General features: G+C 28.5%; 2 protein-coding genes across 2 annotated transcripts; both read right to left on the bottom strand.

Annotated features, from left to right (window-relative positions):
- Positions 1–248: 248 nt before the first annotated feature.
- LOC127259978 (non-classical arabinogalactan protein 30) lies at positions 249–1000 on the bottom strand. Its single transcript, XM_051287600.1, has one exon. It carries the CDS (start codon positions 965–967, stop codon positions 416–418), a length of 552 nt encoding a protein of 183 aa, XP_051143557.1. The 5' UTR covers positions 968–1000; the 3' UTR covers positions 249–415.
- A 3124-nt stretch (positions 1001–4124) lies between these two features.
- Positions 4125–9290, bottom strand: LOC127259716 (inactive receptor-like serine/threonine-protein kinase At2g40270). The gene is made up of 10 exons (XM_051287266.1): positions 9081–9290; positions 8720–8994; positions 8449–8587; positions 8177–8248; positions 7938–8081; positions 7719–7841; positions 7045–7469; positions 6765–6955; positions 6464–6596; positions 4125–4945 (listed from the first exon to the last, which is right to left on the bottom strand). Exons 2-10 carry the CDS (start codon positions 8820–8822, stop codon positions 4383–4385), a joined length of 1893 nt encoding a protein of 630 aa, XP_051143223.1. The 5' UTR covers positions 8823–8994; positions 9081–9290; the 3' UTR covers positions 4125–4382.
- Positions 9291–16117: the final 6827 nt, after the last annotated feature.

Raw genomic sequence — 16117 nt, 5'->3', positions numbered from 1 at the left:
GAATTTATATATAATTTTATTTATTCATAATTTTATTATTCATATTTTAATAAATAATAATTAATTTTTTACTTCTTTTTTTTAATCCCATCATATTTTTGTCAATTCTTTAAAAAAATTTATATAATACAATTACTTTATTTTTTATCTATTTTACATTTACATTACAAAAAAATATAATTTTTTAGTTTCCCTGAGCAATCAAAGTGGCATAATAAATCACGACAAAAAAAAAAATTATTGGTGTGTTACTTAAAAAGGTGAAAAAGAAAAAATATGATATTTGTATGAACGTAATATTACTTATATCATCAAAAATTATATTTTTCAATTTATGTAAATAAAAATACCAAAACACAAAACAAAACAATACGAATCATAATCTTGCCATCCAACCATCCATTGAACTAATTAATCAATCCTCGCCGTCGCCGTCGCCGTCGCTGTCGCCGCCGTGAGGAACACAGACGGCTGGCCGGAACGCCAGCGGCCCGGCGGCGTACACGACGGCCTCGTAGTTCTTCTCCATGATCTTCTTGTCTTCATAGCGCAATGGCGCGCCGTTCAAGCCATAATTAATGTTGGTAAGAACGTTGCACGTCTTAAGAGGCGAAGAGACTAATCGAACTGAACACGAATGCAGAGGGTGGTCCAAAAAGTAGTTGTGCATCTTGAAGCCCTTAAGCTCTGCCCAGAAGTAGCCGTTGTCGTCTGTTTTGCACGCCTTGTAATAACTCACTCGGCGCCGATGGTCCTTGCAGATGACGCCGACGGTGGCCGATGCGATGGGCTCGGCCGCCGTAAGGCTCCACGTGCCGTAGGTTAGGCACTTTTGGCAGTAGACAATGCCTTCGACCACCGGGACGACGGGCGGCACCGCCGCTTTTGGCGGCGTGGAGGTGGCGGTGGTTGGGTTGAGGAGGAGGAGGAGGAGTGGGATGAGAAGGGTATTTGGGGTTGTTGCCATTTTTATTTTTTTTTTGAGGATTTTTTTGGTGTGATGTTGTGAAATGATTGATGTGTTGTATGTATTTATATATATATATATATATATGAACTGAATTGGGGATGTGTTTTGCAAGAAATGAGACATGGCAAACGTGGTAACGACTAAAAACTTAGTTATTGCAAAATTCGTGAAGACCACTTTCATGCTTTATATTATATATATATATATGTATGTATATATTGTGTATGTGTGTATTGGGGGTATGGTTTGGACTATGGAATTTTGGGGGTTGACTTGTCTCCATTGAATCAATTTACCAATTATTGATTCGCTAATTCTTTGTTGGGCATATTCTGCCTAGTCAAAAATATTAAAAATAATAATTAATTAATTATTAGTATTAATGAGAGTCTCTTATATCTTTTATTAGAAATTTTTATTTATACTATCATAAATAATGAGACAATCATTTATATATTTTATCAATAATAATTAGTTATAAATAAGAGATATAATTATTAATATGGAGTATATTAATTATATAATTTATTAATATCATATTATATGCATATGCATATATAGTTTATTAATATCTATATGTTTATCATTTAATATTATTTATTTTGACATATAACATATTTTAGGTTTATATTTGTAAGATTTTTTTCTTTATTTTTTTTTGTCAATTTGAATTCTGATAAATTCAATTTAATAATTGTTATAAAAAGAATTTATTCAATTTATTTTGTGTTTCAAAATTTCTTAACTTTTGCAATTTAACATAAAATAAATAATGATAATTATATTGCGGTCTATTTTAAAGACAAAACCATAAAATTTAAAATAAAATAAATATAAATATTTATTGATGATCATATTCACATATCTCTAATCTTATTCATATTTCTTTTCTACGTCTTTACTGATAAATATTCTGGTCAGAATCTGTCCATTTAACAACATCCTTATTGATTATTGGTATAAGTTGTACATATATAGTATATAATTTTTTTTTCTTTTTTTTTTTAGTCATCCCATACAAAAATATTTTTTTTAGTAACTGTATTTTCTACTTACATTAAAAATATCTTTACATGTGACAATATATTACACAAATGTCATTTGTATCACACAATACTAATAAGGTCATTTTAGTTTTTTATATTTTATTGATACCACACTCCAATTTCATGCAAAAAGCAAACAGACAAATAAATAAGGGACGAAGGGAGTATATGTTTATATTTTAATATCAATATATAAAAGTATATTTAATTTAATAAAGTCTGTTTAAATTTGTTTTTGACATGAGTTTTTTTTCTTATACTTCTACTACTGAAAAGTATATATATTTTAAAATATATTGAAAGTGACTTCTGAAATAAGTAAAAATATTTTTTGGTATACAGAATTTGATATTTGATATACATATAATATTATATATACCAATAATTCGGTATACAAAATATTATACAAAAAATTTTCAAAATGGTATTCCCTTCATCTACGGATAAAGTATATATTTATTTTAGGCGCGGTGTTTAAGAAATAATAGTATTTTAATTATAGTGGGTAGTTAAAAGTAGTGTAATGACATTTTTGCCCTTACTTTTTGATATAAAAGTAATGATGTGACGTAAAATAAGGGTATTTATGAAAAAAATAAAGTATTTAATGAAATGTTTACTTTGTAATTGGACGTCCCAAAATAGAAATGTGTATAATTTCTAACGGAGGGAGTATATAGTATCCCTTGTTGTTGTTGTTATTATTATTATTATTATGTAAAATTTTGCAAGTAAATACTACCCTTTGTCCCAAAGTTTTACTAATTTTTGGGCACAAAATTCAAACGATATTAATGTAAATATTTCTAAAATACTACAATTAAATCCTTATAAATGTATTGTTTAATTTAAATATATTGTTTAATTTAAATACATTTATAAGGATTTAAATGTATTGTTTAATTTAAATATTTCATGTAATAATAATAATAATAATAATAATAATAATAATAATAATAATGATAAAAAGTAAAAATTATTTTAGTAATTATTTAGGATAATAAAACTATTGATTTGAAATGAAAACAATATATCATCTAAATTTTAAAAACAATTACTTTTTATTATTTCCTATGCCTCTTAAAAATATGCCTACTGATATTTTTCGTCCACTTCTTAAAATATTCGTACTTTTTATAAAAATTTATACTTTATTCGTGCTATTGAAAAGTTATTATTTTTTATTTTCGTTCGTTCTAAAACAAAGTTACAATTTCCTAATTTAGTAATTTTACTACCTACTTCACGTAATAAATATTCTTTCAACTTACAATATATTACACAAATGTCATTATTTTTATATTACACCGTATTAATAGAGGTATTTTTGTCTTTTTCACTACAATTCAATATAATACTAATATTAAAAAATTTACGTGCAAAAAACAAATGTCACCCTTCCAACGGACGGAGAGAATATTATTATTTTTACTATAAAAATAAAACATAACAAAAAACACACATCATATTAAAATTTGAGCCCAATTATATTTATTAATTTTTTTAAAAGGTAACAAAAACAATACACACCACATTAATATCCACTACCAAAAGTATGAACTTATTTTTTTTAGACCGAATTATACTAATTTGTCTAAAGTAACAAAAAAAAAAGAAAAAAAAATACACCACATTAAAATCCACTACAAAACTGTTTCCGTTTTTTTTTTTTTTTTGTTTTTTTGAAATGGAGGAAGGAAGTTGTCCCTTCATCTCAGAACTATAGTCTAAGTTATATTTGACAAGGAATATTAATATTATATTGATAGTGGATAAAAAGTACGAGATAAAAGACTTTTTTGGCCTTGTGAATCTATAATATAAAAAGTAGTGACAATTGTGTAATAATATTGAAAAATGAAAGGTAGTTTTATAGTTATATGATTATTTATAGAAATGAGACTATTGTTTTAGAACGGACAAAAATAGTAAACAGGACTATTGTATTAGGACGGAGGGAGCACTATATTTTAAATTGGAGTAAACAAAACCAAATTTTAAAGTTCATAGCTCATTTATATATATATATATATATTTTTATTTTTTTTCTTTTCTTTTTTCTTTTTTCGTATGAAAATATGCCTAAATCCCACCCTGAATCAAACAGCTTCAAGATCGATTGAATAACATCCGATTCAACTCAAATCACTCCCGATCAAAACTATACATACATAGATACATACATATACATATATAACACCAAAATTTTCAAAATTCTCATCACGCTAAACTCCACTGTACATATACATACATACACACAGAAACACATATACATAATCCGCCATTTCCGAGCTTCAAATTTTCCAGATTCCTCCAAACAATGAAGAAGAAACCACTCCATAATCATATCCACCTTCAACTTAAACTTAAATAGCCTCACTCGACATGATCTCAAGCTCAGCCCACCAAAGAGGCGAAAGTTTCGGTATCGCGCCGTCCGGCCCGAGCCCGGTAATCTTCCTCAGCCACGCGCAAACTTCCCGGATCGACGGTCTCTTCTCCGGGTCGGGATTCACGCACGAGCCGATCACACCATCCATCTCTTCAAGTTGATCTTCCCGGTACGTTCTTAGAGTCGGGTCGACCGTTTCTCCAAGAGGCCGTGCGGCTTGCAGATAATCCGACGCCCAGTCGTCAAGCGAGTTGTTGCCCGACGAGTACGGGAGCTTGCCGGTCATCATCTCCAACAGTAGGACGCCGAAGCTGTAGACATTGGCCTGTGGGGTAGGCCGGGTCTCAGCTGCCAATTTGTCGCTGAAGAGGAAGTTCGACACTTTGGCGGCGTAGTCTTCGGATAGGTAGATGGAGGAAGAGGTTAAGCTTCCATGGGGTATCGGCGGTTTTAGGTTGTGCATGTGGTCGAGACAGTTCGCTATTCCCATGGCGATTCGGAGACGCGTCTCCCAGTCCAAGTGCTCGGCTTCTTTTACTGCAGAAATTGAAGTTATGTGTTAATTCGACGCCGAGTAGGAAATACGATTCATTGCACCAAAAAAATTAAAAAAGATATGAATTTTGTCTTATAGATGGCATCACTTATCATTTTGGCATTTATACTAATGGTCCTAAATCATCCCATGATACGAACCCCCGGCATCACATTTTCAGTAAGCACACGAAAATATCGCACATAGAATTAGGATCGAGCTTAAATACAATAATTACAAATTTTCTTCCTAACAAATTAGGTCAATGCCTTTCCTCGACCCCTTACATGTGTTGTTCTAGCATTTTGTCCAAAAAAAAACAAAAGGTGGTCTATGTATCACTTCTCTAACATATTATCTGAAGATCGATATCAATTTACGGGTGATTTTCATACGGCTGAATCTCATGGCATGCATCTTTGTATATAGTATCAGTAGCCGAAGAAAATTGGAAAAGCATCAAATAACTACTTTGATAACACATCTATCATGTAAGGGATGATTGTGTCTATATATTTTAAAGTTTAAAGACAATGCACTACGATCAACCCGTAAAGAACTAACAAAAAAATACTCCCTCCGTCCCAGATACCGTATCTGCTACAATGTAGACACGGTATTTTAGGAGGGGTGTAATTAGTAGATAATTAAGAATGTATTAGTGAAAATAATTATCCTATAATATAAATAATTAAAATTAAAAAAAATAAAATTTAAAAATTTAAAATAAGATTAAAGTGTGTAATCATTTTCCAAAAAATGAAAGTGACATGGTATGTGGGACGGACAGAAACGGCAACGTGGACATGGTATCTGAGACAGAGGGAGTAAAAAGTAAAATTGCTCGTAACTTTCCCGTGATTTCAAAATTCAGCGAAAAATCTTTTTGTACTTTAAAAATTGTACGACACCCCCTTATATTTTAAAAAACATTGCAGGAAACCTCCCTTGTATGATTAGAAGATGATTTCTTATATACTCCCTCCGTCCCGAAACTAAGTATCCATTTGCTTTTTGCACGTAGTTTTAGAAATATTAGTATTATATTGGGATATAGTAGGAATAAAGTAGAAATAACTAAAATAACCTTATTAGTATGTGTAATATAAAGGTAATGACATTTGTGTAAGTTGTAAAGGTATTTGTAATGTTAGGTAGAAAGTACAGTTACTAAAAAAAGGAAATGGATACTTTGTTATGGGACGGATTAAAATGGAAAAATGGATACTTTGTTATGGGACGAAGGGAGTATATATTTTGCATGGCGTAAGATTTCATGCAATATTTTTTAAAGTAGAGACGCCATGCAATTTTTTAAAGTAAAGTGAAAATTTAGTCTGAGTTTCAAAACCATAGAGATGTTTCATTAACGTTTTTTAAAATATAAGGGAGCGTCATGCAACAATTTTTAAAGTAAAAGAGGAATTTACGCTAAGTTTCGAAACCACAAAGAAATTATGAGCAATTTTGCCAAAATAAAAAAATCATTCGACATGGAGAAAGAGACTGTTAACGCTTACTCTGTAAATGCTCAAAGAGGGTTCCGTTGGGAGCATACTCGAAAACCAACATCCTGGTAAAAGGTTCCTCTTCCTCACAATAACCAAGTAAGTTGACGAAATTCTTGTGATTCACCTTCGATAGCATCTCAATCTGTAGTGTACAGATCATACATTTAGCTTCACATAAGTTTTGTATAACCACAGGCTTTTGGTAAAACTTGAAATGTGTTCGAGTTTAAAAAACCATAAGAATTCGAAGATTAAACTGCTGAAAGCGGGTGTAATGAAAATGGCAGACAACAAAAGCACACGGGATTACCTTCTTCCTGAACTCCGATTCCAAGCTACTTGACCACTCTTTCTTCGATGCTGCAGCAATGGATGCAACGGCTATCTCGACTCCGCTCGATAATGTACCTTTGTACAATGTGAAAACCGTCAATGAACCGATCACGTTGCTAAAATCTTCACAAGCAACCTCAAGTTCAGATCTCTTCAGCTTCGGAACCCCTGAGAAAACCAAAAAATGTTATCCACTATTGAAATTTGGTGTCTAAAATTTTGAAAATTAACAAATACAAGTGTTGAAGAAAAGATACCCGTTACAAATGCTCTTTGCAGCTGCCCACTTAGCCCTGTAGCCCACGGCTTGACAGTAGAAACCTTGCCACTTCGATAACAGAAAATCCCGACGCTGGTGGCTAAAAGCACCAAAAAGATAGGACCTCCAATGGCCGCATACATTATGCGTTTAGGCTTTCCGTTGGAACTTGCTGGCTCTTCGGGCAGCGGGGTAGGTGGACTAGGAATGGATGATGATGGTCGGGATGGAGTTGGGGGAAGAGATGCGGATGACCGTGGAGTCAGGTTTCGGGGTAGGGTTAGATTACGGGTCCGATAATTAACAGGCTTAGGAGATGAAGATATAGATGAATTTACGAGAGAACTATAATTTAGAGGTTTTAGTTTTTTAGCATTTTGCAGCAACTTTCGTCCGGTAGCCTTTCTTTTATCCTTTGATTTCCTACAAGAGTTAAATGGAAGTGATTATAATCCATCATCGAATATTAAAGAATACGGCAAGAAACAGAAACAACAATGCTCAAGTTGGGTATTTCTATAAGCGTGACAAAACTATACACGTCGTAATAGTATAAGATTTGTGCTTTTTGGGATCACAAACATTAGAAAAGTTGCAACGAAACGATCAACAAAGTTCAGACTTATATGAATTAAAATTGTTACGACTTGAGAATTAAATATTTTTTCTTACCGTGAGATAACTAAGCTTTTATAAGGCGAAGCCTGTCCAGATCGAGATGACCGGTTCTCTTCAATCTCAGACAGCCTACAATCACGACTAGAGCTATCTAGAAGCTCGTTGTTGTCCAGCAAGCTGCATCCAAAGGATCGAACCAACAAATTATTGAAACTATGAACACCATTGATAAAGCAATCTTCTCAACGATAAAACAATGCATTGTAAGCTTACAGGATAAACACGGACATATCATCGCCAAGATGACAAGGAAGCTGCCCACTTAAATTATTATACCGCAGATCTAACAACTCCAAATTTTTCAACTTAGAAACCTCGCCGGGGATGGTACCAGAAAAAGAATTGTTATACAAAACTCTGCATTGATTTCAATTTAACAAAATGTCAACAACTATTATGGAATCGAACATTGTTGTTAGAGTAATAAGTGATATTGAAACATTATATCTTACATAGACTTTATGTGAATTAGGTTGCTGACATCCGGAGCAATTGTACCTCTCAGACAAAGATCCTTGAGGTTCCTGCCAACATTACTCGATAAAATCAGACAACATAAACTTAATAAGTTTCAATAGAGCAAACACAACCAAAAGCTACAATCCGAATCTATCAACAATATAATGTCCCAATGCAAATTCTTATTGAACATATGAAGAAACCGAAAGTCCATAAACAATCAAAGAACCAAAAATGAGATGAATTTAGACAACATCAAACTTACAGAACAACAACGTATCCATCCGAGCACCCAACTCCAAACCAAGAACAAGGATTCTCCACTCCCACTTCGTCGATCCAATTCGATAAAGCCCCTTGAGGATCACTAACAATTTCTTCCTTAAACCTCAGCAAAGCCACCCCTAAACATTAACCACAAATCCAAGAACATTACATTAATGAAACCAAACCCCAAACCTTTAGCTATAATATTCTACACAGAAAAAATTCTATTGATAAAAATAGCAATAAAAGGCCAAGAAATTCGATCATACCTTCATCATTAAGAGAGAAACAAAAGCTCGAATTCAGTACAAAAAAGCAGCAGAGTATAAAAGCATCCAACACACAATCTTTGTATCTCCAGGAACCCCTCATTCTCTCACCCAACAAACGCTCCAAATCCAATCAAACCCTAAACACAAAAATCCCTGCGGTACAAGTGATTTTGTTCGAAACTAAAATTCAATTCAATCAAACCACTCCGCCAGAGCCGACAAACGTGCAAAGCTCCAGAGTTGAATAAACAAATTCCAGCACAAACAAAATGCTGAAAAATAAAAAAATGTAATAATCATAACATGCAAGCGAATTAATTAATGGCGTGATGGCGACTGTGTAGCAAATGAATAATACCAAGTCTACGGCCCCTCTCCTTCCAAAAACGCGTCCTGGTGTTGATGAATTGATGAGGAGGATGATGATAAGGCCAAAAAAAGTAGAACCCCCAACAGAGACGTATTTGTTTGACTTGAAAAGGCAGCCGAAAAAGAGAGAGAAACGTGAGAATTGAGGGTTGGATTTATGTTTTTACTGGCAGTGGTTTTTTGTGGATCCTTCGAGGGAATTTCGCAGGCAAGAAATACACAGATCAGTGTGCTCTGGAGAGAGGGAGGGAATGGTTTGCTTGGGTTGGATTGGATTATTGGAATTGACGTGCAATTAATGAATGGAGTCTGGGACCTGTGGGCCAGGACCTCGTGGAACTGCTGACCGGGTCGTGTTTGGTTTAGTTTGGTTTTTATGGTTTAGGTTTTGATGTTCCAACAAATTTCAGATTTGAAAATTCATGGAAATTTCCGAATATTTTTCTACAGTGATTGGCATCCTTTTTAATTTTTTTTTTAAAAGGTGCTTTTGTTCCTTTATATTTCTACCAGATTTATACTTTTCTTTTTTTTGTTTATTACAAAAAATACTTTTTTATTTATAGTAAATAAGTGCTACATATTTTTTCATTTATATCATAGATATTACATTTATTTACAAATATATCATTAATACCTACTTATTCAATTTATCAAAAAAAAAATTAATTTTATTAAATTACTCACATAATTTTCAAAATACTATTCCCTTTTTCTCATATACAGTCTCTAGTCTCTGTTGCACTGTAACACGGTATTTTAAGAGGAATATAATTAATAAATAATTACGAATGTATCAGTAAAAATAATTATCTTATAATATAAATAATTATAAATTATGATTAAAATAACTTATTAATTTAATTAAAATTTAAAAAATTAATTAAAAAATTTTAAATAAAATTAAAGTGTGTAATTATTTTTTTAAAAAAAAATGACATGGAATATGAAACGGATAGAACGCCAACGTGGACATAATAGAAGAAAATGAGGGATTATTATTTTATATTAAAATAAATCAATATAATATTATGTTTATTAAAATCGATGTCCGACTCAAATAAGTAGCAGAACTACGTTTAGGTTTAGAGGCAAAGACCTCCGAGATAGTACTTTAAGGGAAAGACCTCCGAGATACTACTTCAAGGGTGGGTTTGTTTGGACATTGGATTAGATTTATATTATTCATCCAATTTTTATTTTTTTTTCAAAAACATTAAATTAAATACCTATTTTTCATTTTTTATATTATATTAAAAATCAAATTTACATTAAAAATATCACATCAACACCTATTTATATCACATCATACAACTATTAAAATTCAAAATTTTTACTATTCAAGTCCCAATTCAAAATCCAAACTCCAAACAAACACACCCTAAGAGCAAACGCAGTGATACTTCTGTAGAAGCCTTCTTATCAATTAAAGAAGATATTCTTATCATATTTTAAAAATGAATAGCCAGTGGCCTTTATCTCCAAACTGAAATATGAAGATCTGCTGAAATGCAAGAGAAGCTAGTCTCATTGTACTTTTTTTTTTTTTTTTTGTTCCCTCACCCTTGCTCTCTCTTTACATTTCTATCTTTCTCTCTCCTGTTTTTCTTTACTTTGTATTTTGTATTTTGAATCATTGTGTATGAAATAAAATTTTAAAACACATACTTCTTTTCTGACTGGACAAATAAGCAGTGGAGGCTATTTTAGGTAATTATCACTGTCGTTTTCTTGGTAATAACATGTGTAATAATATTCTCCCTCCGTCTCATAACAAACTATTTATTTTTTCATTTTAGTCCGTCTCATAATAAAATATTCATTTTCTTTTAGTAGTTGATCTACCTAACACTACAAATACCCTTACAACTTACAATATATTAGACATATATCATTACATTTATATCACACAATACGAATAAGGTTATTTTAGTCATTTCTACTTTATTCTTACTACATCCCAATATAATACGACTATTTCTAAAACTTCGTGCAAAAAATAAACGAATACATAGTTATGGGACAGAGAAAGTATTAATAATTTAAGTTAAAATTAGAAATATTTTAATATTAATACTATTATTTTTAATAAAATAAAAAATAGATATTTTGAATGATAAATAATAAATAAAAAAAAAAGTTCTTTAATTACAACCAAGAAAATATTTATATTTAATACTCCCTTCGTCCCAATATTTTTGGCTTATTACTGTAAATGCGAGAATTTAGGTAAAGTATAATTAATAAATAATTAAGAAGTGTATTAGTAAAAATAATTATTATTTAGTAAAAATAATTATAGATTAAGATTAAAATAAGTAAATAATTTAATTAAAATTAAGAAAATTATCAAATTTAAAATATGATTAAAATGTATTATTATATTTTCAAAAATAGAAAGAACAAGTTATGTAGAACGTACGAAAATAAAAAATAAGGACAAATGATATGGGACGGATGAAGTATTAATTTTGTAAAAAGATAATACTCCCTCCGTCCCATAAAGAAGTATCCATTTGCTTTTTGCACGTAGTTTTAGAAATATTAATATTATATTGGAATATAGTATGAATAATGTAGAAATGACTAAAATAATCTTATTAGTATGTGTGATATAAAAGCAATGTAATTTGTGTAATATATTGTAAGTTGTAAGGGTATTTGTAATGTTAAGTAGATAGTACAGTTACTAAAAAAAAGAAATGGATACTTTGTTATGGGACGGACTAAAATGGAAAAATGGATAATGAGAGGGAGGGAGTATATAAATTGAGAAAATATTGAAAAGAAAAATAAAAGATGTGAACAAACAAACTTTAGGATTGTACAGTAAGGGTCGTGGAATGAAAATATACTCCTTCCGTCATAATACAATAGTCTTGTTTACTATTTTTGTCCGTCTCAAAACAATAGTATCATTTTTATAAATAATCATATCACTATAAAACTACTCTTACTTTTTCATTATTATTACACAATTGTCATTACTTTTTACACTAATACACTCTTATAACGGCAAAACAAATCTTTTACCTATACTTTTTACCTAATACCAATATAATATCAATATTTTTTAAATTTCGTACCGACGCAACTCAAACTATAATTTTGGAACAGAGGTACTATATATTTAGATTAAGGAAATATCGGAACCTCCGAATTCAAAGAAAATTCTGTGTATGACGATTTTTGCTGACGTGTTAAGTGGAAAGAATTCTGCCGACGTGGCTGATAAATCCGCCCACACGGTGGATTCAAGTGACAATTTATGATGATGTGGCATACATTATATGCGTTGTCAGCAAAAAAAGTCATTATGATTTGCCTGTCGAATTTAATTTGTAGGGTATTAGGAGAGTTTAGCATTTTCGAGTAACGATTCTCACATTATAAAAAATAAAAATAAAAAATTATAACACAATTTTTTTAGACGTATATAACAAAAATATTTGTCAAAAATTGCCATGTTGGCAAATCCTAATGGAAAATGGTCGTAAAATGCAGCTGGTAAAATGCAATGTGAAATCTACATGCAGTGTTGTGATTTGTAATTCTATTTAAAAAAAAATTAAATTAAATATAAAAAATCGACCTCTTGACTGCCCAAATATGTAGACGCCCAATACATCCTCAAAGTTGCCATTTAATATGTTATTATTATCATTATTAGTATTAATGCTCAACTCAACTCTCCACATCGTGATGGGGTCTCCAAACAGAAAAGACTGTCAGATGGGATTCATTAATTCCAAACATAAACTATATTATAACTTCGTATCTCGTCTCACAAAATATATAGTAATTTTTCTTTATTGATATTTAAATATTAATTATTATATATAATATAATATAACAAAAATAACAAAAAATACACGATTATAATTTTTAAGTATAATACACAAATATAATAATATTTTTAATATTGAATACAATGATTTAAAAATATGTGTTTACTTCATAGTTGGACGGAGGTAGTATAAAATTAAAATTTTGAACGAATTAGAATTTTAATGTAACAATTTGTTAAAATAAATAAATTTAATGGAGTATAATATTTATTTAAAACTATACCATAAATAAAGTAGTATTTCTTCTTTGAGAAAAAATATTATATTATTGAAGATATATATATTTTTAATTTGATGAATAATAATTATTAATTTTTATTTTTTTTAAAATTTTTTATAATAAAACATATGCTATGTCAAAAAAAAAAAAAGACAATTAATAGATATGCTTAATATTTTTAGATAATAGAGAGACTATATGGAAATAAGTTTTTGAATATATATATATATATAAATTGAACTCTGTTTCAATAGAATTTTTTTAAATTTTGAAAATAATAAAAAATTATTTATCTAATTAATATTTTGTTAGGTAAAAAATATACTATTCTGTCTCGCAAGAAGAATATTGTTTGTTTTTTCTGTGTAATTGTATTTAATATTAAAAATATTTTTATATTTGTAATTTATTTTACAAATATTATTGTATTTATATTATAAAAGATTAAAATATATATTTTTTATTTTTGCATTCATTTGTACTATATATATTAATATAATAACTAAAATTAAAAAATTTATATTTCTTTCTTTTGAGATGAAAAAAATATTTGATTTAATAATTTTTATTAATAAATAATATAAAAAGTTTAAAAATATAAATATACATCGCACAAAATTATTGGCTACTTAATTATTACTATAATTATATATATATATATATATATATATAAATATATAAATATATTCCAACCATAATCATTAATGCTAGGGCCGCCTACTTACTTCACTACACTAAACATTTCATAGTCATTTACTTGCCCCATCCATAGGGCAACGTGCTGATTTTAATACAACCACCTTGTCTTAAATCATTATGTATGGATCCTTAGTTTTATTTGATTTTAATTTTAAATAAAAATAATAATTATTTTTATTTAAATTTAAATTCATTCTATTTGTTTAATAGAAAAAAAATTACTTATATATTCCCTCCGTTCCATAATTAAATATTCATTTACTTTTTGCATGTTAATTTTTGGATATTAATTATTATATCAAAACGTATTACAAATCAATGAAAAATTGCAAAAATATTTATATTAGTGTCTTATAATACTAATATAATGACATTTATATAAAAAATTATACAAATATAATGATATTTTTAACGTTAAGTACAATGACGCAAAAGATAAATGAATACCTTGTTATGAATCGAGGCAATATATGTTTTTCAAAATTCATGCGCACTTAAATGGACATATTACTATTTAATATTTATTAATAGAAATATATTATATTTTCTTATGAAATACTCTCTCCGTCCCACATACTATGTCCACGTTGCCGTTTCTATTCGTCCCACATATCATGTCACTTTCAGTTTTTGAAAAATGATTACACATTTTAATCTCATTTTAAACAAGATCATTGTTTTCACTAATACATTTTTAATTAGTTACTAATTACACCCTTCTTAAAATACTATGTCTACAGTGTAGCAGACAGGGTACGTGGGACGGAGGGAATATATTTTTTCCGCCAATAAAAAAATCTTCTTTTTTTCTTTATAATACAAAGAAAATAAACACTTTTGGTAAATGAAATTAATATTATTTAATAAAATATTAAATTAAAGTACTATTTAAAAATTTTAAATCAAATATATGTCCTTTCTCTATCTTTAGAAATAAAAATCATACTATTACGGAGTACTATGTTTTTACTTATTAGGTTTTCAATTTTTTTTAATAGTATTAATCGATAATATCATTTTAAAAAAATCATATCGTATGTCTAATTTGTATTCAAAATATGTTTTTTTTTGTACATTTGGATGTATCTATATTATACTACCTATCCCTGAACTATAGTTTGGGTTGTGTTTAACACGGAATCTAAGGAACATTGATATTATATTGGTAGTGGATAGAAAATACGAATAATATATTTTTTTGCCCTTGTGAGTGTATTAATGTAAAAAGTAGTGGCAATTGTGTAATAATAATGAAAAAGTAACAGTAGTTTTATAGTGATATGATTATTTATAAAAATGAGACTATTATTTTGGGACTGACAAAAATAGTATACAGAATTATTGTATTAGAACGAATGGAGTATTAAATATAAAAAATCATATCCTTAAAATAAAAATAATAATATTGTATATTTAATTATTAACTTTTTACAAATGAGAATAAAATATATTATATATATTGTGTTTGTATATATACATATATTATATTTTTTATAATATTCATTATGAACCAAGTCATAAAAATATTAGGTGAACACATTTATTATCTAAAAAATTTAAGTTTTTTTTTATTTGGAATTTGTTTCAATATTTGTTAATATGCAATCTTGTGATTCTTTAGAAAATTATCTTATTTTTTTCATAAAATATTAAGGTAAATTACTATTTAAATTGTGATTCTTTAGAAAATTATCTTATTTTTTATCATAAAATATTAAGGTAAATTACTATTTAAATTAAAAGTCAAAATTATTCTCCATTGAAAATATTGCATTCTACATTTATTTCTATTACCTCGAATACCAGTGTGTTTAGTTATTATTATTATTATTATTATTATTATTATTATTCATATATACAATGATTTAATATAATATTTTATACGAGAAAATAATATATTTGAATTGAAAATTCTATTGATGGTAAAAAATATATATATAAGGTTGCAAAAGAAATAAAATCCTATTTACTATTCAATTATTTATTATTTCTAAGTCAATTCAAAAAATTTAAATAGTTTTATAAAACACATCCAACCTGTATATATGTTTTCAAAATTATTTATATTATATACCTTTCAATATTTCAAAACAAATTTATTTATACTTTTATATTCCTTTCACTTTTTTAAGGAAATAAATGCAATTATATATGTAAATAACATATTAATTTATAAATTAATTATTTATATATATTATATATAATTTAATTTTTAAAAGAATAATATTTATTTAAGTATAATTTTGTTGATGTATTATA

Source organism: Andrographis paniculata, unplaced genomic scaffold (genome assembly GCF_009805555.1).
Source record: "Andrographis paniculata isolate CXL003 unplaced genomic scaffold, ASM980555v1 Contig60END, whole genome shotgun sequence".
NCBI lineage: Eukaryota > Viridiplantae > Streptophyta > Magnoliopsida > Lamiales > Acanthaceae > Andrographis > Andrographis paniculata.
Note: the sequence above shows the minus strand (reverse complement) of the source record. Positions and strands in the feature narration are given on the sequence as shown.

Bases quoted from the DNA above. Each gene is read 5' to 3' on its own strand.
- LOC127259716 (XM_051287266.1), bottom strand. From the start codon at position 8,822: ATGAGGGGTTCCTGGAGATACAAAGATTGTGTGTTGGATGCTTTTATA. The intron at 8,249-8,448 runs GTAAGTTTGATG...TAATGTTGGCAG, and splicing joins GATGGATACGTTGTTGTTCT to GAACCTCAAGGATCTTTGTC. The intron at 4,946-6,463 runs GTAAGCGTTAAC...CAATTTCTGCAG, and splicing joins CCTCTTTGAGCATTTACAGA to TAAAAGAAGCCGAGCACTTG.
- LOC127259978 (XM_051287600.1), bottom strand. From the start codon at position 967: ATGGCAACAACCCCAAATACCCTTCTCATCCCACTCCTCCTCCTCCTC.